Source organism: Sander vitreus, chromosome 1 (assembly GCF_031162955.1).
Source record: "Sander vitreus isolate 19-12246 chromosome 1, sanVit1, whole genome shotgun sequence".
NCBI classification, from domain to species: domain Eukaryota; kingdom Metazoa; phylum Chordata; class Actinopteri; order Perciformes; family Percidae; genus Sander; species Sander vitreus.
Window position 1 is genome coordinate 3,872,501 of NC_135855.1, and position 24,941 is coordinate 3,897,441.

Genomic DNA, 24,941 nt, shown 5'->3' on the forward strand with positions numbered 1-24,941 from the left:
ACCACTGCTCAGGAAAATTGGAGACCTGGCCCTGGTTGTGGATGGCTGCTCCATTTCCCGATCTCCTGAGGTGCGCAACCTGGGCGTCATCCTGGACTCCACTCTCTCCTTCCGGTCCCACGTCAAAAACATCACTAAGTCCGCCTTCTACCACCTCAGAAACGTTTCAAGACTCCGGCCTTCACTCACACATTCAGTATCTGAGACACACATCCATGCGTTCATCACCTCCCGTCTGGACTACTGCAATGGTGTCCTGTCTGGATTGCCCACCAAAGGCCCTTAGCAGACTCCAGTATGTCCAGAACTCTGCTGCCAGGGTTCTAACCCACACCAAGCCCTGGCAGCACATCACTCCCATCCTCCAACAGCTCCACTGGTTGCCAGTCAAGTCACGCATCACCTACAAGATCCTCTTGCTCACCTGCAAATCTCTCCATGGACTCTCACCACAATACCTCAAAGATCTCCTCCACCCCTACACACAGTCACGTTCCCTGCGGTCCTCTGACAAGGACCTGCTGGATACCCCCCACACCAGGTTGCGGACTTTTGGGGACAGGGCTTTCTCTGCCAGTGCTCCCACACTCTGGAACAGTCTACCACTTCACGTCCGCTCTGCCCCATCCCTGCCCATGTTCAAAAAGCACGTAAAAGTGAGCTAACGTTAGCTTTTACACTGGCTAGCTACAGCTGATAAAACCTGCTAGTGGCAATCAACGGCCCCCTTGCAGAAATTAGATGTCATCTTATTTTACCTCGGCCTGGAATCAAGAAACCATTCTTTCAAAAGCCACTACAACTTTTAATCGTAAATCTGCCACCGTTATTGTGACCCGCATATGTGCAATCTTGTCAGGTGTAGCAACAGTAACGAAGAAGGGGGGCGGGGCTTAGCAAGCGGTCAATGGTGTTCTTGTGTTGTCTTGTGTAGTTCAAATAACTACGAGCACGGACCCATGTGCGTTTGACAGTTGTCCGACTGTGTTTGATTCTTTCTGTCCCTGTCACTATCTGCCACTGTGGGGCGGTGCGTGGTGTGGGGGCCACATCGATCAAGGCTGAAGTGGACCACTCAGACACTTGGCGAAAAGCATTTGAGAGGCACTTTACCAGGCTTCCAACTGCTCACGAGCAGTGTTGGGAGTAACGCGTTACAAAAGTAACGAAATTACAGGAATGTATTCCTTTTTGCTGTAACGCAGTAATATAACCCATTACTAATTACATTTCGTTAATATTCTACTCGTTACAATTGTTTTTTTAAGAATTCATCAACACTGCGACACATTTCTTCACAGGAAAAAAAAAAGCCGTATTATTTCCTGTCGCTGTATTCAGTGGTTGAGATGACTGCAGAGACATTGGCGAGATAGATATTATTTTCAGGAGTTATTACGCTGCGTTGAAGTGAGCTGTCCTGTTTCTGTTCCCGTGGTCAGAGCCAGAACCAGAGACGGTACGGACAACGTATGTCCCAACAGGTGACGGTACGTCAGCGGCTGACAGATATAAACATGTTGGGAATTAATGCTGAGGCTTGCGACACGTAAATATCATTGCATTTCATCATCGACTATGTCTGTAGTGGAATTGCTTCGAATGACGACCAAAAACGCTTGTCTTTTACCGTGACCATTTACTGTTCAATATGTTGCAGTTTTACAAACAAGAAAGTGAACAACTTGAGCCTGACGAACATGTTGCATCTCAGTAAGCTAGCAAGAGTAGGCTACACAACAGACAACTTCCGTTTGGCCTACTTCAAAATAAAAGCACTTCCTGTGACGGTTCGCAGTAAAACTAAATTACTGTTAAATAAGGTTGTGTAGGCTATCTTTTCACAAATCAGCTGTAAATCAAGTAGGCCTACTGTAAATAATGTAAATAGTGAGTAATCACACTATAATTGAACATTTTCCTTTAAACTAAACAACATGAATTTCCTATTCGAGTGCTATAAACAAACATTTTACAACAATGCCGTACTTTTAATTGAGTATTTTCATTTTCTCCTACTTTTTATTATACATTTTACTTATCTATTTGTTAAAGCTTTAGTTACTTTGCATAAATTTGCATTAATTAAACAAAATATGAATAATCTATGATGTATTAAAGTGGATAAAGAGGAGACTTTTGAAATTCACAAGCTAGCTGCCAAATCAAACATCCCCTGTTATTTTGGTGAAAGTAACTCAAAAGTAATGCAAAAAGTAGTGTAACGCATTACAATTCAGAGACAGTATTATTGTAATATAACTAATTACTCTCAAATGACAGTAACTAGTAATCTATAATGTATTACATTTTGGAAGTAACTTCAGCCCAACACTGCTGACGAGCATGCACAATCAAGAATCAAGCCGTCAAGAGGAAAAGTACATTTGAAGAGTCCTGCCTGGGAACTAAACCAATGTGACTACTTTGGGAATGTATGTGAGTCGAGTGTACATGATCACTGATACAATTACGTTTGCATTAGGGGTGTAGCGATACATCGACTCAATGATCCACGATCCAATATTATCAATGCAAAGTGAAAACAATATCAATACATATCATCTGTAAGATGCCCCTTTATTATATATATACTTTTTTTGGTGGAATTTTTAGGCCTTTATTTACACAGGACAGATGAAGATATGAAAGAGGACAGAGAGGGGGAATGACATGCAGCAAAGGGCCGCAGGTCGGAGTCGAACCTGCGGCCGCTGTGTTGAGGAGTAAACCTCTATATATGTTCGCTTGCTCTACCAACTGAGCCAAGCCGGCTAGATTCCCACTTTATATTTATTCTTTTTATTTTATATATATATATATTGTATTTTATTTGTTTTTGTTTTTAAATGCCTGGAAGAGCTCAGTAATAACGTTGTCAAATCATATTCTGGTTGCTTTTTTTGAGTTGATAAAAATGTAACTGTGTTAAATGGGCATATGATAGTGTCTCATATAGGCATGGTTACCGGTTTCAAGGTATACCGCAGTTTGAAAAAGTCACAGTTTCAAAATCACATGTCATCACATTTTCTGTCATACCGTTCCTAAGTTATGAGCTGCTTTTTTATGAGTGGTCAAGGGGCAGAAAGTGCAGTTTAGAAATCCCTCTCCCTGCCGATGTGCAGTGTGTTTAAAAAATAAAATGTTTGTTCATTGGAAAAAAAATAGTTTTTTACCCAGACATTTAGAAAATAATACATTTATAGCTGTCATTCACCCTAATACTGTGATATTTTTGCTAAAGGTTATCATAGCGTCAGAATCTCATCCCGGCCCACGCCTAGTCTCATATTGGACCCTGAATTGAATCTAAATCGTATCGTGGCAGACATCAAGATATCAGCAAATAGCGTATCGTTGTCCAAAGAATCAATATAATATCGTAATCAAACTTGTGATTTACACCACTAATGTGCATGAGCTCACCTCATAGTGCTGAAAGCCAGGAGGCCGTAGAACAGTGTATGCAACAGATTGTAGGCCACATCTGGACGAAGAGCCACCACTCGCCCGTCTGCGGCTCCTTTCCTCTCCTCGGCCGATCCTCGGCTGAGAAACAAAACAACACAAAAGGCAGCAGGACGAAAGACAACAGTGATACATAAAACATTCCAGCCAGACGCTTGAGAAGAGAGGCAGAAGGGTAGGTGGGTGGAATGGATATTATTCCAATTTCATTAGCTGTTTTGCACACAAGCGGACACGCAGTGATGCAGACCCATGAGCGTTTGTGTCTGCAGTCAGTACGCAGACAAACAGAGAAAGGCCCGAGGGCAATGATGTCACTCCCCCGGTTTGGCCTCCCGCACCAAATCAGACGGACACTGGCTCCCATTTGAATACAAATCCAATCTGGCTCTCCCTTCTACGTACGTGAGGTGGGGTAAACTGGATTAAATTAATTCCTGAATTGGCAAATAGCCCTTTGTTCTGCGAGGTTAGTATTCCAGCCGTCCAACAGCAGTGGGCGAGTTGATATGCTAATGTGATTAGTTCAATGCGGCCCCTCACCTCGCACCACAGGCAAAAGAAGCTTTGAAAGGCAGCTGGTAGAATATTCTGTTTTCCTGAGAATGGAGCAATAATGGCATTTCTAAACCTGCAGTGATGTGCGGAGACACAGGCCCGGTGACTACCACTGGGTCCGCTTCTAAACTGAAACTCCTTTTACTTTCTACAAGGGCTGAGACTCTCCGTTCATTCACATTTCACTATCTCCTTTGACCAACTTGCCCGTATAAGGACGCCAACAAACTTTGGAGTTTGAGGATTAAAGTGCTCATATTATGCTTTTTGGCTTTTTCCCATTCCTTTATTGTGTTATATATCTTTTTTGTGCATGTTATAGGTTTACAAAGTGAAAAAGCCCAAAGTCTCCCGCAAAAGGGACTTACCATCTCCAACAGAAAACACTGTTCACAAACTGCTCCAAACAGCTCTATTGTAGTCCAGCCTTTACTTCAGAGACAAACGTGGTCACTTTGGAACACACGTTATAATGCTCGCCTAGCTGCTAGCATGGCACGCCCTCATACTCTGCTTCTGACTGGCTAGCAGTCCTTACCTAGCTACTGTCAGGGCACGCCCTCATACTCTGCTTCTGACTGGCTAGCAGTCCTTACCTAGGTACTGTCAGGGCACGCCCTCATACTCTGCTTCTGACTGGCTAGTAGTCCTTACCTAGCTACTGAGCATGTGCGACCCCCAAGAAAGATGGAACAGAAGTTGAGATGTCTCACTCTGTAGCTAAAACAGAGAGCGTGAAAAGAGGAGCTGCAGCAATGTGCAGTACAACAAAAATATGGAGTTTTTTTGAAAATTAAACCATGTAAACCTATTCTGATATAACCTCTAAATACAATTATGAACCTGAAAATGAGGATAATATGAGCACTTTAAATTAAAACTAAATAGTGGCTGACGCAAGGTGCTAACCTGAGCTATGACTTTGAGTCATTTCTGAGCTTGAAACGGTTATAAATACAGTTTGTTTCAGTTACAGTTTCTTGATATTTATCAAGAAAATGATTTTTAATTGAGTTAATTGATCCTTGAAAGCAACGTTTTCATTTCCTGCGCTTCCTTCTACGCAGCTGCTAATGCATACTGTGTGTGAACTAACAGAACGGTTAAGTAAGTAAGTATAATAATATAATAATAATTATTATTTTAACCGTAGACTATGTCGACCTACTGTGAACACAACGTCGACTTATTACCCCTGTTTAAATTGGTATGAGGAACATGTAAGCAAATAGCTTATTTACACATCCAGCAGACACGGAGCAACATTAGCATTCATTTGGAGTCGTATTGTGTCCACCTGATGAATTCTGTTCACTCTCCTTTAAACTGGGCTTAGCTTCACCAGCTCCTGAGGGAAATCTCTTTAGCTCTCTTTAAAGTCTCTTTAGCTGCTGAATGCTCCACTGTGTTCACCAGCTCGTCTCTAACTGTGTCTGGATCTGCTGTTTGGTGCTGGGCAGGCAGTGTACGGGAGTTGAATTTCACAAAATACTGGAAACATGACAGATCACTTATATCAGATAGTCAAGGGTCGTAGGGTCACCAAACAAATCAATAGATTACTTTCTGTTGGGAGTGTCAATGCGCACAACCACAAACTTCAGACTAAACTGGTCATTAGCTTTCAGTTAATGCCGTTCACAGAGAAACAAACAGAAGGACAGATGGAGGAGATCACACTACTGCCACTTGATAATTAACATCAACAGAGTGGAAGGAAGGAGGACACAAGACGTGGAAATTGTACTTTCAACTGTGTGTTTCATTTGAACATTATAGGCATATCACCACGTACCTCCTCCAACACAGAGCTGCCACACACCTCTCCATGTGACAGCAGGGGTTTTCAAAAGCACGCCTTCTCCCCCTCCCCACCTCCCATGTCCCCCCCAGCCATCACCTACCTCAGGTTGTGCAGTGCAGCCAGCGCAAACACGCCGCTGAGCAGCAGCAGTGTGACGATGTAGGGGTACAGTAGCAGGGTCCCGGCCAGGCGCTCCAGGGTGTCCAGGGGCAGCAGGCCAAAGGCCTCCTCACACAGATACAGATTGGCATCGAAATCCCTGCAGGAGGGTAGGAGAAATGAATGAAGAGAGAGAAAGAGAGGGTGGAGGTGATGAAAGGGAGTAAGAGAGCAAGAGAAAGGGAAAGATGGACACAGAAGAAATGGAGCTGACACAGGGAGGAGAGAGCTAACTTAATGTTAACAATTGAAAGTGTAACGTAATATGTTTTTTTGTTTAGTCTCTCAGTCTTTGGTGGTTAACATTCACTGCAGAGGTGATCACTTGTCTATCAATCAGTAAATTCTGTTGATGACGCTGAAAGTTGTACTCATGCTAACTACCCAGGATGTTGTTCTCTAAATGTGGCCTTACTAGGGACTATTATCCCTGGCCATTGCACATATTATATAAACTGTGGACTTTTGCACATCGCTGATCAATCTTTTTGCACAACCTGCACAGACCGTCCAGCCTTCTTTTCCTTTCTAAAACAGCTATACTGCACATATTTGTTATAGTGTCTTTTTACTTCATTTTTATTGTAATATATATCTACTCTGTGTGGATGTTTTGACTGTAGCAGTCCTTTGCTCTATTATTATTTCCCTTTTCAATGTTTATTGTTTAAATAATTGTTTATTGTTGTACACCAAGCAAGTGCTAACGTTGCTTGGCAATACATCTGATTCTAACTAATCCAGGCTAACATGTGGTTTTCCAGGCTAAAGTGATCATTTTAATAATGCAACTAATTTGGTTTTATGAACATAAGGCACTTTTATTTTGAAATAAAGGCAACATGAGCAGAGAGTCAGAACCAAGATCAGCGCTGATATGTTGTGCAATATGGCACTTGCATTTACATGAAGTAGGTGTTTAGGAAAGGCTCTCAACATGCAGCAGCTAAGACAGTCTGTCTTTGAATTTCCGGAGAAACCAGACCCACGTGACGCGTTCATCCAATCAGCTGCCGGTTTTCATTTTTGGGCTACAATACAGATCAGCGCCGCCTGCTGTTATGGAGACGTATTACGTCTTGTCTCTTTGGTGTGTTCTGAGGCACCTTTATGATCAATTTGGGGAGACTGATCAGTCCAACTGCCTTTTCTGCCGAGGTTTGGCCGTCGGCTCTGTGTGTCCACACCTTCAAACGTCTTGGTCATGATCCAGCTAACTGCAGGTTTGGCCTGAGGATTTGTTGCTCTAACAACAACTCCAGATCATTTGTAGGCCAGCTTTGAAGTGCTGAAAAATCCAAGCTTTGTCCAATCATTGAAACATTGCATCAAGATATAATAGGCCTGGTTCTTCCAACTACTACATTAAAAACCTCCAGGAACTGAAGAGAGAGCTGCAAAAATGGACATTTTACGTGTATATTACTTACATGTTTCCATCACAAATTACAAAACGTCTCTTTACATAAAGGTCTTTTTCTGTCAGGTTGACAGAAAAAGCGATTCACAAATGTGTACTATATTACAGCGTAGTATATGTTTTCACAATATACTGGATCTATTATCTCGATATGGCATGCCGCATGACTGTACAGTATAAACTTGTGTTGTTTTTTTACAGCGTGCAGTACATTTTCCACATGACACTGGCAATACTGCTTCTGGTATTATTATAATTGAAGTGAGAATTGAGATATCACAAAAACTCAAGGCATTAAAAAATGTCAGCCATTGAGAGAAACAAGAACAGACGGAGAGGCAGAGTGGAGAGTAAGCAATGTGTTTGCCAGCCTCCTGAATAATGGAAGGGCCAGTTGTGTGGCGTTGTTGCGAGCTGTGTTATCTGCCAACCTGGAGCAGCTACACACACGTACACACACACACACACACACGCACACGCGCACACACACGCACACACACACACACACACACAGTATCTGATCAATAGGAGGCCTGATGGCGTTACCCCGACATCTATTATTCATATGTGTGTGTGTGCACCCCAGGTGCTAAAATACTGGTGCTTAGTGGATAATACAGTCTGTGAGCACGTACCTGTGGAAACATGTGGATTTATGAGAGTAAAGTGCGACGCACGTGAATCTATACTTGTGTGTGTGTTCTGTGTGTACGCTGCTATGAGTGTGTGTGTTCATACCTCGTCGGGCCCAAGGCAAACTTTGACTTGATGAATTTAAAGATGTGTTCGTCTGATCTGAGCTGTAGTGCTTTCTGTAAACACACACACACACACACACACACACACACACACACACACACACACACAGAGATAAGGTCATCTTGTCAAGGCTCAGATCAGCATGCCCAGATGTATAAATATGTAAATAAACCACACTGAGATCATACGGTGAGCTCACATCATACCTCCAGTATGAGTTTTACATACATGCGGAGTAGAGGAGGGTAGTGGTAGAGGGAGGTCGGAGAGTGTAAGGGCTGCAGCAGCAGTAATAGTGTGTTCCGTTTGTACTCAGAAGTCAGATTTTCTGAGCTCAGAACTCGGGACAACCATCAAGTACCCCGAGCTAAAACTTCAATATGGCTGCTCTGTGCATCAACAACAGTGAAAGATGTAGTGTAAAAACAGCGTAATGCGTTGTTATAAACTGGTATTGCTACCTATGGCTAACCTGGCTAGAGCTAATGAAAACAATGAAAATCCGACTTGTAAATGGAACGCATTCAACTCGGGCGTGACGTCATTCCCAGCTTCGGCTCCCGAGTTCCGAGGTAAATGGAACGCACTATAAGACAGGAAAGGGAGGAGCGGAGGAAGGAGGGGAGGGAGGGGGAGATGAGAGAAGAAAAAAAAGAGGAGGAGCACCTTGGCCAGGTAGTTGATGGTGACGGTGAGAAGGAGAACCAGGGTGCTGTGGAGAAGCAGTTTGCCCAGACGAACCAGCAGGCTTCCTGTCTTCAGACCAGACTTCATCAGCAGGCAGCAACACCAGATTAGTCAATACATATTTTATATTCTCAATGCAGTTTTACATTTAGACATTTGAGGGATATATATATATATATATATATATACACACACACACACACACACACACACACACACACACACACACACACATGCATCTTCACTTGGACACGCCTTGTATTAGCTAAATGCAGAGATGCTCACAAGTCTCTGAGCTAGAGTCCAAGTCAAGTCTCAAGTCGAGTCCAACTCCTAAACGTGCTTGAGTTTCGAGTTCTGAACGAGTCATTACGCACTTTTCACAAAATGTTATTTAACAGCAAAATGATCAGGTAAACTTGGTATGTTATTTTAGTGACTAGGGTTGGGGTCAAATCTGAATCTAATTTTCAACTGATTATTGAATCCATGTGTTCAGCTTTCAGTAACAGAAGTTTCAAATTAATAAACTCAATGATTTTAATTAGGTCCGTACTTTTAGCCCTTTTGGTGTAAGGTCCAGATTCAGAATTATTGAGTTGATCCAATGAATGAAAGTTGAACTGAGAGATTCAGACAACTCAAATGGATGTGAAACGGCCATTGTTTGACAAGATGGCCTTCACTTAACAATGTTTTCTTTTTCCATTATCACATCACTTCATATTTCCTCTTTATGTTACTACTTTATGGTGTTCCATTTCATCCCTGCTGACCGCCAGAGGCGGTGCTTAAAGCACTGAATATTCCCTTTGTGCATGCGCAGTTCGAGTATGTATACCAACGATGTCACTTGTGACCCCTGGATGACCCGGGAGAGACTATATCTTCCGGTGTCATTGGGGGATCTGTTCCTTTTTTCTTCTCGCGTGCAGTTGCGTTTACTTAAACGTTGGCTGAAGCCCTGAACTTGAACGCTGGTGGCCTTGTGACCGCGTCGGCCGGAGCAGCGACAGTTTGTTCGTCCTCCAAAGGGCGCGACGGCTCGCCGCTGGGAAGCTACCTTTTTACGGAGGTTGGTGAGTCTCGACGGTGAACACACGTTTAGCTTCCCACTCCCGGTATGAGTTGTTTTCTTTGCTTTGCGTTGGGTTCATGGCTGTGTTTTCACCGAAGCTACCTTTGTAAAGCGCAACACTGTCCACTGTCAATTTGACAGAGTGATGCTTCAGTTATCTGACAAATGGCGTTTGGCCAAGTCCAAACGCCAGCTTGCACATCAAACAGACAGCAGCCAGCCACTTTCATTTTGAACATTCATATTAGTTAGCTGCAGCTGACAGAATTTGCTGTCAAAGGAGTTTTTTTTAAGATTTTTATACATTATTTTTAAAGTTCAATCTGTTGTCTGGAAAATGAAGCGTCGATACGCTGCAGTCCTACGTACATACATTTCAACGTTTGGCCGTGGGAGGATATCAAGTCATTCCAAGTCAAGTGTTAAAGTCCAAGGGGAAGTCACGAGTTGCTGGTGTCCAAGTGGAGTTGCATGTCGAGTCTAAAGTCATCAGATTCATAATTCAAAACTAACTAGAATCCAAGTCAATCAGCTCTAGTCCGCACGTCTAATACATATAAGAATGGGTCAAACATGCCTGCAATAAGAGCATGTGTCACTGTATACAAATATTTTAAGCCAGATGTGAAACCTTTCTCTCCCATTTGTGATTCTCAACCTTCCTCCATCTTACTCTCCATTCCACGTTGCATGTTTCTGTAATTGTCACTGTGATAGGATCTGATTTAACTAAATGAAATTTAGACCTGACAGGAAAATGTGTCTACAGCATACATATTAGAATTATCTTCTGCACAAAAAAAATATATAATAATAATGCAGACTGCAGCACGGGCTTCTTCACACCATGCAGGTTAATCTTCCATCTGTGTTTTTTTAAACAAGCTACCACAACTGTCTGGATATTCCTCTCTGAGACTTTGATACACTAACAGTGTTATATTGATTCTCTATGTTCCCAAATCCTGCCTCTTCTGATTTCAAACTCTCAAATGTTTTACTTTGTATCCATCTCTCACACACACACACACACACACACACACACTAACCTGGCAGTGTTTGATGAAGAGTGCGGCTACGATGAAGCTCAGAACCAGTGAGCCCAGTATCATGGAGTTACAGAACTGGAGGAGCCACACACTCAGCAGACTGCTCACTTGAACAAGGTACAAAGTGGTCACCTAGAGAAACACACACATGGTGCTGTGAAACAATTAGAGTAGGTAATACGAGATGATGTCAACCCTTTACAGGGATATGCCGTGTTTTGAGGATTGACAACTCTGCCTGGGGGCCTGGTATTAGCTCTGTAATATTCCTTTTAAAATGTAGGCAGACTAGGAACTAGTACAGTGCCCGTTCAAATCGTGTCCGTTTGAAACGGGCTAATTGCTTGGCCTGTGGTATTGCTGCCTGTAGCTTTCTCTAGAACCAAAATTGTATCCCAAAATGAATTACAGAAGGTCTGCAAAGCACTTAATATGCAAAATAAAGAAAATAAAAAGAGTTTTTGTTCAACTACATTCTACATTTTTGGTCAACGACACATGTTGATATGGCAACAGTCAGCGTTTAACGACAGCGGTGCTGTCTCGTCATTATTATCGTTATTGAATGTATTCATTACCAAACAGGCTCAGTGGCTTGGCGGTTCACGGTGACATGTGGATTTGGTTCGCCGACGGAAATGTAAGTGTCGAAAGTTAGCAGCACACTTCAACAACCGGACCCAGGGTGAGTCTGAGTGAGACGGAGGAAGAGATCTCTCTTTGCACGTCAGCTACGAGATAGTCTTTCTCCTTGATGTTCCACTTTCAGGATTGCTCCCGTTCCACAAGAAATTCCGCCGGATGCATGTCTTTTTGCTGATGTCCGTCTCCTTCTGCTTTCTTTGTGTTGTAACTCTGGTGGATTTCTGAGGACTATGGTTAACTGCTCCTCAGATCTCTGCAGGGTAAATCCAGACAGCTAGCTAGACTATCTGTCCAGTCTGAGTTTTCTCAGCATGTTTTTCTCCCATTTCAGAATGCTACGTGGAGTAGCCAGACCCTCCTCCGCTCCGCAGCGTGTGGATGGTCTGGCAAAGCGAGACTAGCTCCGACATGACGTTATCTTCTGCTGTGCCTAGAATTAGTGAATTTACAGCTAACAGCAACTTAATACGATATAGTGTCTGGCCTTTTGTTCGATATCTAGTGACAGCAAAAATGCCTTTTTATTGAGTTTCCTCTTAGCGAAATGCTTGGAGTGAATTTAAGATGGGCTTTTATTGTGAAGGGTAGACATGAACAAGCCAGTATTATGGCAGTGTTATCAGAATTATCCAATCAGAATCAGAATTAGCCAATGCTGTCCAAACTGCTCCAAATTCCAAAGACCCAAGTTCATTGGGTACCCAGGAAACCAAGTGTGAAGTAGATTGGATGAGTGGTTCAGGAGATGTTTCAAAGACACACACACACACACACACACACACACACACACACACACACAGAGATTCCCCGATTTATGGTTAGATTACTTGTTTTAGGTGCCATTTTGGAGTCTTATCCCATTCTTATAATATATACATGGAAGTGACCCTTAAAGGACAAATCTGGCGCAAAATGAACCTAGGGGTTAATAACACGTGTACCGAGTCGACTGTTCTCTGGGATCTGTTTTCATGCTAATCGAATGTGACCAGTTTCATCGCAAACCGCTTATTAGCTTATAACGCTAGTCGTCGGGGCACGGCTAAAGAATCCAATCCAACTTTATTTGTTAAGCGCTTTAAAACAACCAAAGTTGACCAAAGTGCTGTACAGAAGAATAAATAAGACATCATAAATAAAAGACATAACAGCTCACTTTACATATCAAATACAACAATACAAATAAAAAACATAAAACATGAGTAAAAATAATAATAGCCGCGCAATAAAAAGCAATCAAAATAAATGGTTAAATGAAGTAAATAAAGTCGACTTCTTACTAGGTGTCAAAGGCACAGAGAAGAGATGGGTTTTAAGACGGGATTTAAAAACAGACAGAGAAGAGGCCTGTTTAACGTGCAGAGGCAGATCATTCCATAATTTAGGAGCCGACACAGCAAAGGCACGGCCCCCTCTGAGCCTTAGTTTTAGGCACACTCAGGAGCAGCTGATCCTCTGACCTGAGAGAGCGAGTAGATATATAAGGGCGTAGAAGCTCCGAGAGGTAGGGCGGGGCAAGACCATTCAGGGCTTTAAAAGCAAATAAAAGAATTTTAAAATGGATCCTAAATTGAATAGGCAGCCAGTGGAGTGAGGCTAAAATGGGGGTTGAAGACGTGCAGCAGCATTCTGTACCATCTGGAGACGGGCGATGGAGGACCCGCTTACCCCCACATAAAGTGCATTACAGTAATCCAGCCGTGTGGTAACAAAGGCGTGGATTACCGTCTCAAAGTGCTGTCTTGACAGTATCGGCTTTATTTTCGCCAGCTGCCTCAAGTGGAAGAAGCTCGATTTGACAACAGCCTTGATCTGACTGCTAAACTTAAACTCCGGGTCCACTTTAACCCCTAGGTTTTTTATGCTAGGTTTAATATACTGGGCCAAGGAACCCAGATCTACAGGGGGGGTCCCAGTGGTGCCACCAAAAACCATCACTTCCGTCTTTTCATCATTGAAATTTAAAATGTTCAGAGCCATCCAGGCCTTTATGTCGTCGAGACACTTAAGTAGCAATCTGACAGAGTATGCGTCTTTCTTTTTAAGAGGCACATAAATCTGACTGTCATCTGCATAACAGTGGAAGGAAATGCCGTGCTTCCTAAGTATGGAACCAAGTAGGAGCAAATAGAGAGAGAAAAGGAGAGGGCCAAGAACTGAGCCCTGTGGAACCCCACACGAGAGAGGAGTAGAGGAGGATACACAGTCACCAAGGCTGACACAGAAAGTTTGATCAGCCAAGTACGACCTGAACCACTCCAGTGCTATGCCCCTGATGCCCACCCACTGCTTCAAACTTGAGTTCAATATTTCATGATCCACTGTGTCAAATGCAGCAGTTAAATCTAAAAGCACAAGAATGACACAGTCACCAGAGTCAGTAGCTAAAAAGATATCATTAAAAACTCTTAAAAGAGCTGATTCTGTGCTGTGCAGGGTTTTAAAACTGGATTGGAAAACCTCTAGAATATTAGTAAGTGAGTAAAAAGAAATCGCTATTTCTATACCACTAACAAGGCTCAAAATAGCACCACACTTCCACGGTAGCATAATGAGGGTCCCTACATGTAAACCGAAGCATTGAGAACTTTGTAAGTGTACAGACAGTTTGTTAAAAAGATAGTTAGTACCGTTCACGTATACAGGCGGGCGCCATCTTGGGAAAACAGTCATGACCAGTAACCAGTAACATAGCTCAAGCAAGGCGTTCGTCGTTCGACTGATCGTGACTGTTTTCCCAGGATGGCGCCCATCTGTATACATGAACAGTACTCTCTTTATAAACAATCTTTTTAATAAACTGTCTGCCGACGACTAGGGTTATAAGCTAATTAGCGGTTTGCGATGAAACTGGTCACATTCGATTAGCATGAAAACAGATCCCAGAGAGCGGCCGACTCGGTACACATATGTAATTAACCCCTAGGTTTATTTTGCGCCGGATTTGTCCTTTAACGTATCTGTTCCGTCTCGGAGACATACCTGTGTAGTTGTTAAGAAGTCGACACAGTCCAGGGCGTATATGATGAGAGCCTGAACAAGCAGGATGAACTGGTTGAACTGCCACGTCAGACAGAAACAGAAAGTCGTCACATACATCAACCACACCATCACCTTCTGAGGACGGAATCACACACACACACACACACACACACAGACACAGGTTAGATACTTGGTTACTAATGGCATATATACTAATTCCTGCTGTGCTACTAGACAGAAGATTATTGAGCAGATAATGTGTAAAAGGCTGTCGAGGCTGTGGCTGTGATTTAGAGAGTGTGTGTGTGTCTGTGTGTGTGTGTGTGTGTGTGTGTGTGTGTACCTGCTGTAAGGCGGTGAGCTGAGGCCGGAGGAAACAGGTGACAGCCGTGACCTGCAGCGCTAAGAAGGGCAGAGACCAGTTCTCTCTGAGGGAGATGGTGAACTCCACACGAGTGGTATCCACCCTGGAAGGAGGTAGAGAGGGAGCAAAAGAGGAGTGGAGAGATGGTGGACATCAATTAAAAAAAAAGTATGTAATATAAAATGTCACAAGTTGCAACTAAGGAGCTTGCTGCGCTGAGGGCCTCGATGGTTTCCATGAAGTGGAGAGAACGATTGGTGGGGATCTAGGCTACATCCACGCTACTACGTTTTCATTTTTAAGCGTTTTGAGACAAAAATGATCTCTGTCCACACAAACCACACAAACCACACGCGTTTTAGCTCTGTATTAAAGCTAAACATCGTTTCGCTATTTGGTTACTGGCTGCAACAGCAAATTATTATTATTATTATTATTATTATTATCATTATTAACAAGGCCCGGAAACCACCCTGACTCTCCACCCCTGGCTCTTCATGCCACTGTTCTCTCTCTGCTGTAATGCTCTTTTTTATTTATATCTTTATTTTTTATTTAATACATACTGTGTACATATACTTATATTGTTTATACCTATACTTATATTGTTTAATATTCCATCTAGAGAATGTGTGATGTGCACCAACAACACCAAATTCCTTGTATGTGTTAAAAAACCTACTTGGCAAAAAAAACTTTTCTGATTCTGATTCTGAAATTCAAAAAGGTAGGTGTGTGTGTGTGTGTGTGTGTGTGTGTGTGTGTGTGTGTGTGTGTGTGTGTGTGTGTGTGCTTTTCTGGAACACTTTCAGAATCTCTAGTCAATTTAGAGAAGCACTCTCCTTCTCTCGCCGTTTTACATTGTAACATCATTTTCAGTCCCATAATTTAGGCCTTTTCTCTTACTCGTCTGTTTTTGATTTCACTTTGAGATTACCATCAGCTCTTTACTTATTTGTGTTTTTACATTGTGTTCTCTTTTACATTATTTTACTTCTTGACTTTACTAAACCTGACTTCCACTTCCAACTATATTTTTTGGGGCCCAAAACAACGGTAGTCCAGTATACTTGTAGGGTCCGGACAGCTTTGTGGGGCCAAAATGCTGGACCCCACAACTTTAAAGGGCTGTTTGAGGGTTAAGACTTGGTTTTAGGATTGGGGTTAGAATGAGGTTCTGGTTAGGGTGAGGGTAAGGGTTAAGGTTAGGGATTTAGTTGTGATGGTTAAGGTTAGGGTAAGGGGCTAGGGAATGCATTATGTCAATGACGGGTCCCCACAAAGATAGTGCCACAACCCTGTGTGTGTGTGTGTGTGTGTGTGTGTGTGTGTTCAGGTACCTGCTGTTAGATGAGGTTTGGGGGAGGAATTAGGGAATGGGCTGTATTTTTTTCATAGTATTTTCTCTGTGATATGCAGACAATGTACAAATTTGTGTATTTGATCAACAAAATAAAATAATAAAAATATGTGAAGGATAACATGTCTGACAACGCATATCACACGACCGCATACACTGGGGTAAACAGGAAGCAGATTGTTTGACGTCTCTCGGCGGTTTAAAATCATGGATGTGTCATCTGTAAAATACAGAAAATAGCAATACAGCAGTGGCGAAGAGTAAGGGGATTTTTTTTTTGCTTGGACCACGATGAGGTGGAACTGTTACTGAGAGGTATGTAGTGTGTAGTAGTGGAAATGTAGCTCTCGACGTGCTGTTTGGTCACACAGGGGTGGTGGTGTCAAACCTATTGAAGGATGGGTTCAGCTCAGAAGAAATTTAGGGTGCCCCTGTACTGCCGAGACATCCCATCCCACACCTCCTTTGTACTGTTCTGACCCATTTTGACCTCAGTCTTCTCCATCTTCTTTTTTGGCCTCTCTCAGTTTCCCCTTCAGCTCCTAGTAGTATATTGCAATATACTGTACAAGGTTCTAGTGACTTTCAAGAGAAATACTAAAATGCCTCAAACTCTGCCGTTTTCTGTTTGATCATGACAGCTTTTTGGGAAATATGCTTATTCCTTTTTTTTTCTCCTTTGGCTTGGCACTTTCACGTCTGTTAGAATGAAAACAGGGGTAAACAGCTAGCCCGGCTCTGTCCAAAGAGGACAAAATCCAACTGCCAATTGTCAAAGAGATTATGAATTAACAAAAGTACATACAGCAACTTATTTTAAGTGAGCGATACTGATATGATGAAATTGAGTAGAAAAACAATAGTTCTCAGTGCGCTACATAAACATGTTTAATTGGATTTCACATACACTACGACCACAATGCTACAGACAGGCCACACATTTAACACATGTACAATAGATCAAGTCCTTGGCCCGTTCAAAACAACAGACTGAAACATTTACCACACTCTTACGCCACAAATACCAAAATAAAAGCTTGAATAGGAGTGGTTACACTTTATTTGATTTTCCTCTCAACCATGAACATTCACACCGGGCATAAATCAACTACGACCTTTAAAAACGGCCTCATTCGCAACATTTTGCTGCTGAAGTGGATCATTAAACTGATGGTTTTCCTTCACAACTGGTGATTCTACAGTGTGTGACCTTAACTGGACTGCTGTCTTAATGAAGACCACGTGAATGCTTTATGTGACTGCTCTTCCATATATAAACTTGAAAAGTGATATAGAAAGACATCATTGTGTTAAAAGCTTACGACAGTAACTTTAGAACTGCTTAACATGCCCATTGATGTATACCATGGGCAGAAAAAGGAATCACAGCTTAGTGTGAGAGCTGGAGTAGAGCTGTAATCAGGCCTTAAAAGTTTGGCCCGACAAGGCCCGAGCCCGACAAATACATTTTGATTGACAGCTTTTTAAAAGCCCAAACCCGTTTACAGCCCGACATTATTCAAATGTGCGATCAACATGCCTTATCAGCGACGAATTCTCTGTCGTTTTGCTGTCGTACTTTAACAGAATGTCTTTTGCATTTCACGCTCGATGGTGTTTTAAGCCCCCAACATCGACTCCAAGGCAACGCTGCGACCGTCGACTTCACGGCACCTAACCCTGACCTTAACCCTGACCCTAATGGTATGTGTACTTTTAACCGCAAGGGCAAGTAATTCAGACAGTATTTTAGACCCTTTAAATCTTTTTATTAAATTTTTTGAGGTTAAATAATATGTCTTTAATACTGGGATAGAATTTCTTTTGTATTGTGACGCCGAGCTATTTATTTTCATAACTCTATATATATATATTTTTTTTTTTTTTTTATTTATTTCAATTATTTATTTTGTAATGTCTCCAGAAGAGAGACCAGGGCAGGTGTGGAGGTGAAGTTTAAATCTCCCGCTGTCCGTCCTGTCCAGTGGTTCTTTTAACCTGCTTTTAATATCTGGCCTTCTTTAAAACAGCTTTTATATAACCAAACCCGTTTTTTTAAGGAGGTTTTTAAGTGTGTTTTTCACACCAGTGGTCCCCTTGGGCCCGTGCCCTTCGCAGCGCCCATCATGGGCGTTGCATTTTAACCCTAACCCTAACCATTGCCTAATCCTAGTGCCTTCCAGGCAGCGACGACATCGGGGACGAAGATCTTCAGCTCTAAGCTGGAGTTTATTTTTTTTCCTCCCAGAATCTGAGACAAAAATATGATTTGGGGACACGTGAATTTCACACATGCTGCATGCAAAGGGATTACTATGGGTACGAAAATCTAAACAGATTTCCCGATGGAAGTAAAGAAGATAATCCAATTAATAATTAAAGCGTACATGGAAATAAATAATCCACGCATAATATCAAGGGTTGATTACTTTTGAAGTAATTATAAAAATTAAAAAAAAGCAGCTTAATACTGAGATTTCAGATAGCGATTGAAAAAACGTACAAAATCTACAGCACAGAGGAAATCCTTCTGAAAGAGATTATTGTTTTCTTTAATCACACCCACGGTTTATAATAGGCGGTTACATACATGTCATATATGTTGGAGAGAGCGTGCATCACTTACATATCGAGTCGCAATGCAGTCTGCATGGAGTGCTGCTCGGGTGTGGAGAGACTTAAATATTGTTTGTCAGAAAATGGTATCTTAGGTGTTACAACGAATAACAAGATATGACTTGTACTTTATCTCTGTAATATTTTAAAATACTACAAATAGCAAGTAAAAGGCCTTGGAAATCAGCAGCTATAAATGCTGTGACACACTGCATTGGATAATTGGTGTGCATGTATCTATGTTTTTGTCCCTCAATCTATCAAATGAACATCAAATAAAACAATAAGAAAGGCCATTACGAGGAACTGGGGAAAGCCAGCTACTCAGACACAGGACTAATGGCTAATAACTGCTCAAGTGTTTTTTTATTGATATTGTTTAAAGGTGCCCTGTGGAGTTTTCTATAAAGTATAAACAAAAGTTTCTGTTTACATTCACCTTGAGGACTATCAAACATGCTGAAAGCATTTACTTAACATACTACTTACTCCAATTGTTCTTTAACGTTTGAAACCTACATTGTTTATGCCCATTTAGTTTTGCTTGCTGAGTTCTTCTGCACTACAGACATGTCATTAGATGAGCAGGAGGATGGCTAACGGCAGATTTCCACCAACTGCGGAATTCATATGATTGCGCGATATAACAGGATGTAGTTTCCATAAACAGAACCACAAAACCAACAACAGCTTGTTTCGGGCCTGTCTCCGCCCATTATGACGTTTTCAAGGTGTAGTGCAGGGAAGTATGATCCGCCGTGAGCACAGTGTGTTTTATTTTGAAAATTAACCGGATGTTTTATTTTGTTTCTGTGCTCGACTTCCTGTCCCGCACTATTGCTGCCGGTATGCTCCGGCGCAAAAATAGAAGCTCTGCGTATCTGCTCCGGAGGGCTGCGGAACGCCCGGAGCTGGGACGCAGTCGGCACGCAGCCATTCTGCAGTCAGTGGAAACACACTGACTTTAATGGACCTATCGACTCCGCCGCCGTTTTTTTGGGGGTCAAGCCACATCTCACCGAAAAATTATTTGAATGATTACTTTTAAAACGTGTTTAGGGTTGGCCCCTGATTCTATCACTGACTTACCGTTACCCACTTATCAGCCTGAATACAGCCTGAGATGCTCCGGCAGAGGTTCTGTTTTGGAGGTTCTCTTTTAGAGGTTCTCGCGCATGACCAATCACAAACATCTACCAGAGCTGCATATTTTACATAAGAAGAGCAAACTATAATTTCACATAAATATGAAGAACACATTAAGAGAAGATTTATATGCCAACAGATGGCAGAAGTGGACATTTTACTTAAATAAAACATAAGGACATTGGTTCACAGCTTGGACTCATTAGTGAATAAAGCAGCGACTTGAAATGTATACATCTTATTTCTATTTTTGTGGCGAGCATCACCTTTCCTCACAGGACCTGTTTCCTTTTTTGTTTTGTTTTTCCATATATTACTCACAAATTGAGGTGACTGTGTTCAGTTGTTATATTGTACTGAAAATTCAATAAAAAAATAAATAAATAATGAAGAACACAGACACGGTTTTGCATGCAAAACGCAATACAGTTACTGCTTCCTGAAACAGAAAGGAAAGCTGGTAAAAAAAATAGCCCACGCTGTAAATGCATAAATCACAACGCTTATCAATATCACTTCCCCATCAGTCAGGCACAAGATCTGACCATAATTACACTTGTGCTTTCCATAAACTGTCTGCTTTAGTCTGTTATTTCAGTTGCAGCCCTGGCAGTGGGAAGCGATCGTATAAATAGCCTGTACGTAGGCTGAAAATATAGATCTTTCATAAAAAATACCCATCAGGCAATGTTAACGGGGTTATCGCTCTCTAAATGTTTTAACTTTTATGAGCGCACAGCTCTCTCTCTCCGCGCACCGAGCTCCACTGGATCTTCTAAGAACGGTGACGCCGTTACCAAGCGAGTGTTGATTGGTCAGTAGGCGGTGCTTCAACAGCGGCTGATCTCTAATCTCCAACAGAACCTGCTCCCAGCAGGTTAGGTTAGGTGTGATACACTAAACCCTGGGTTGAACCTGAAGTTACCTTGGTAACGCCAAATCTCGCTTCGTAGTACAGGCCCAAGGCAGGCTAGCTCCGTTTCTTTTTTTAGATCTTACTTATGAACGCAATTTTTCAGAATTGCCTTCCCTTGAACGGTTATTCTTCCATTTTACTTGTTTTATTGTGTTTTAGTAATTCATACCTCGCTTGTCATTATCACTGTATCTATCTATTTTTACTTTTAATCTGGTAATTGTCTCTTGTTCTTCTGTCTCTGTAAAGCACTTTGAAACTTAAAAAGTAAAAAAAAAAAAAAAAAAGTTTTATTATTATTACGTTTAACCCTGTTCACATACACCTCCTCAGAGATCACTACCAAAAGGTCATAATGAAGTGATACTGAATCCAATTTACAGGGGCACAAACATGTAAAATGTTTATGCTGACATGTAAACTTGAACACACTGCTTTTACCCACCTGTTGAGGATGTACCAGACCCCGGCGAGCGTACCGGCCAGCCAGGAACCCGACAGGAGCCATGCTGTGAGGTACAGAGCGATCACATACACCGCTTGGAGAGAGAACACCGTGTATATGTAGAAATACACTGGCTCCAGATACAACTGACACACACACACACACACACACAGAGAGAGAGAGAGAGAGAGAGAGAGAGAGAGAGAGAGAGACCTTTAGTTAATCAGGAGCTGTAAATGAACACACACATAGAAGTTGACTGCAGTGACAGCGACAGACTCGGGCATTCAGGAACTGTGACTGTGGCATTTTCAAAGTTTGGTCTGATAGTTCACTTCCACGTCTTTCTTGTCACAGTGAGGACTCTGAGGAAGCTCAGTAACTGTTTCTCGGTTAATTGATGTGCCGATCCAGAAACCTTTTCCTTCCAGTGTGAAGTGCAAGTGTGCCAAGCCATGTCTGCTATCAAGACCAAAATCTAAAATGCCACTGCACCTCAAATGCCTGACAGTCTGCTAATATGACTATCATTCACAACAGTACCAGGGAGGTGGTTAATAATAATGACAATGAAAAGAAAACACTGAAGTGTGGTATTCTTTCTTTTCTTTTTTTTTTCCCCCCCGTTACATTTTTCACACATGGAGAATGCTTTATTTTCATGGGCCACAAATGACAAGAACAGTCACAGAGGCAGTCAATCATTTTGTAATAGCGGCGGCCATTACTCTAATATTTTGTGTTTTACAAGCCAATTGTAAAATAGCTGACAGCTGAGTGACGTGGTACCTGTATGGGCAGCAATCTGTAGAGAACACTGAGAAAGACCTCTTGGTAGATATTCATTCGCTGTAGGAGATTAATGGTCCTCTTGGATTCTGTCAGGTTGTCATGGATCAAATTGGAGACGCCTAGGAACACACACACACGCACGCACGCACGCACGCACACACACACACACACACACACACACACTTTAAATGCCACCATTTATTCACAATTAGAGACTGATAAAGCTCACTTCGCTCATTAACAGAGTATGGGGGTGTTGAAGAACAATGCTTCAACCACTGTAACCACAGAGTGTTCTGCCTGAATTTCATTCCGTGATTGCTGAGAGCACAATGGATGTCTGAACCCATTAGTGCATTCAACTTTGGAAGCCCTCAAGCATCACTTCCTTCCTTTGCTCAATTAAAATAACTGAGTACTTTTGTACTGCTTGTTCTCTCAAAAAATCTAAATATGTCAGGGTTTCCGGCATCGTTTTGGTGTCACATCTCCAAATGTGACAGGTGTCATATATAGTGATCACTCCACTCTGCAGTTCCCCTTAGTTCTACATAGTAATTTAACATCTTTCTGCTTGCTGTTTTGATTTAACGGTCTGCAAATTAACTAATTGGCTCCACTCTCACCACTATCATTTGTTTTAAGCTGTAGCAGGCAGCTAACACTCTAAAAACCCACTGTACACCACCTGCCCAGCACCAGGAGCAGACAGACAAAGTTAGTGACTAGGTGGTAATCATAGTGGAAAACCTATCAGCTAAAGATACAAATATTCCCATCAGGAGATGGTAGGGAGCACAACAAAGCTGAAAGGAAACTAAATATTAGGCTGGACATTTGCCAGGCTGCCACAATTGGAATGAATGCTAATGTCAGTCCATATCTGCTGAATGTGACAATAAGCAACTAGCTAAGGTATAGGAGGTGATAATATATCAGTGTTGTGTTCACAGCATGTTTCTGCTGCCCCCAAGTGGCCAAAAAAAGTATGTATTGCAGGTTTAAAGGCTAATTCAGACTTATTGCATCTTTGGGTCTTGTTTTTGTAGTTTTGGACGTGATTTCTATCAGTGGTTATAACATTGTACTGACCAAAGTAATTGCTGGAACTATATGTATAATCCAAAGCAAAATTCCACGTATGTGTCCTCATACCTGGCAAATAAAGCTGATTCTGATTCTGAATCTGGGAACATGGCAACATTGGTACAACAGAGTCCAACAGAGAAAGCAATATGAGCGGCCAGAAGACAGACATGTTGTACACACTTCAACAAAACTGTGAATATATCTAAAAGGTTGGTTATAATCCATTCAGTCCCTCCAGGATTTCGCGAATTCAACCAATCACCGCGAATTTGGTGCGACTCGCAATTTTGACCAATCACCGCAACTTTTCCGCACATTTGACCAATAACCTGAAGTTTCCCACGACTTCAACCAATCACAGCAGTCCCACGTGCACTCTGAGAGCCAATGACCAAACGGCAGTGAGAACGGGTTGATCATTTCTTTGTTTTTGATATGAAGACGAGCCGTGTGTGGGACTCATTTACCAACAGAACGTACAGAGAAAGACCGTGCAGAACATTTCAGACCGTCCGATACATTTGAACATCAATGTAGACTTTAACTATTTAAAAGTCGCTGAAGTTGCTGCCGTTTCCATCCTGGCTGTCGGCTCTCTGCAGCGGGTGGGGCTACTGCTCCGTACCCCCCGCGACTGACGCTTGCACACACACAAACACACAAAGAGACACACACACAAACAACACACACACGGTGGATGCAGGAGAAAATGGAGATTTAGACACGATGGCCTAAATTGAGGACAGCTACGCTCATTATTGTAAGTTAATGATAAGTTAAAGTCAGTATTATCAAACCGTATGAATGTGTGTCCCAGCCCAGGCCAGGATAGGAAAATAACTAACAATGTCAAGATCAACAAGCCACTGACACATATGTTCAAATTTGATTCATTCAATAAATTATTATTTTTTGTCTTAAACCCACCAGCCATTTTCATATTATACCAACATTTGCAGCATCCTGAGCCTTTTTGGTAAGGGTACTAGGAAAACTCAGCCCAGAGTCATTTTATTCTCCCCAAAACAAGTTTCCTTTTTATTTTGAAAGAACTATACAAAAAAAACAACTTTTTTGCAAAAGACATCGCAATTTTTTACAAAAGCTCCCGCGAAATCAGGCATTTTGGGCCGCAACAATCTCAAAAAAAGGCCGCGAAATCCCGGAGGGACTGTCCATTGCACAGGACAGTCTGTAAACTGTGATGGTTAGAACTTTAGCATTCACCTTTGTTTTCTCTTCCAGCTTGGTTAAACTGGGGGTTTGTTTACAACCTGTCTGATGGCTGATGTTTCTGGCCCTGCCTGAATGCTTTTCAACGATGTCATTGTATTCCCCCATCTCAGCAAGTACTTTGGTGAGTATTATTGGCAAAAACTACTCAAATAAGACCCACGTTGTACTAAACCAGAACTATCCTTTATGGTTGCACGATATTGACAAAATGTGATATTGCGATATCAATATTAATTTCGATATTTTTTAAACATATGTCAAATTACAAAAGTTATGGGAAAACGCATCAAAATAGATTCATAACAAATTAAACAAGTTTTCTTACAACACAAGGTAAATATTTGTATATCCGCCTCATGATTTGG

General features: G+C 42.0%; 1 protein-coding gene across 2 annotated transcripts in view; it reads right to left on the reverse strand.

Annotated features, from left to right (window-relative positions):
• The window catches only part of dpy19l3 (dpy-19 like C-mannosyltransferase 3), a 69,775-nt gene that overhangs the window by 25,750 nt on the left and 19,084 nt on the right, over positions 1-24,941 (reverse strand). For both annotated transcript variants that reach the window (XM_078249316.1, XM_078249402.1), the window contains exons 5-13: positions 22,249-22,370; positions 21,460-21,605; positions 14,956-15,079; positions 14,613-14,747; positions 10,986-11,117; positions 8,838-8,939; positions 8,151-8,224; positions 5,934-6,092; positions 3,430-3,552 (exon numbers count right to left, since the gene is read on the reverse strand). In XM_078249316.1, the coding sequence (XP_078105442.1) occupies positions 3,430-3,552; positions 5,934-6,092; positions 8,151-8,224; positions 8,838-8,939; positions 10,986-11,117; positions 14,613-14,747; positions 14,956-15,079; positions 21,460-21,605; positions 22,249-22,370 (1,117 nt within the window). The remainder of the gene's footprint in view (positions 1-3,429; positions 3,553-5,933; positions 6,093-8,150; positions 8,225-8,837; positions 8,940-10,985; positions 11,118-14,612; positions 14,748-14,955; positions 15,080-21,459; positions 21,606-22,248; positions 22,371-24,941) is intronic.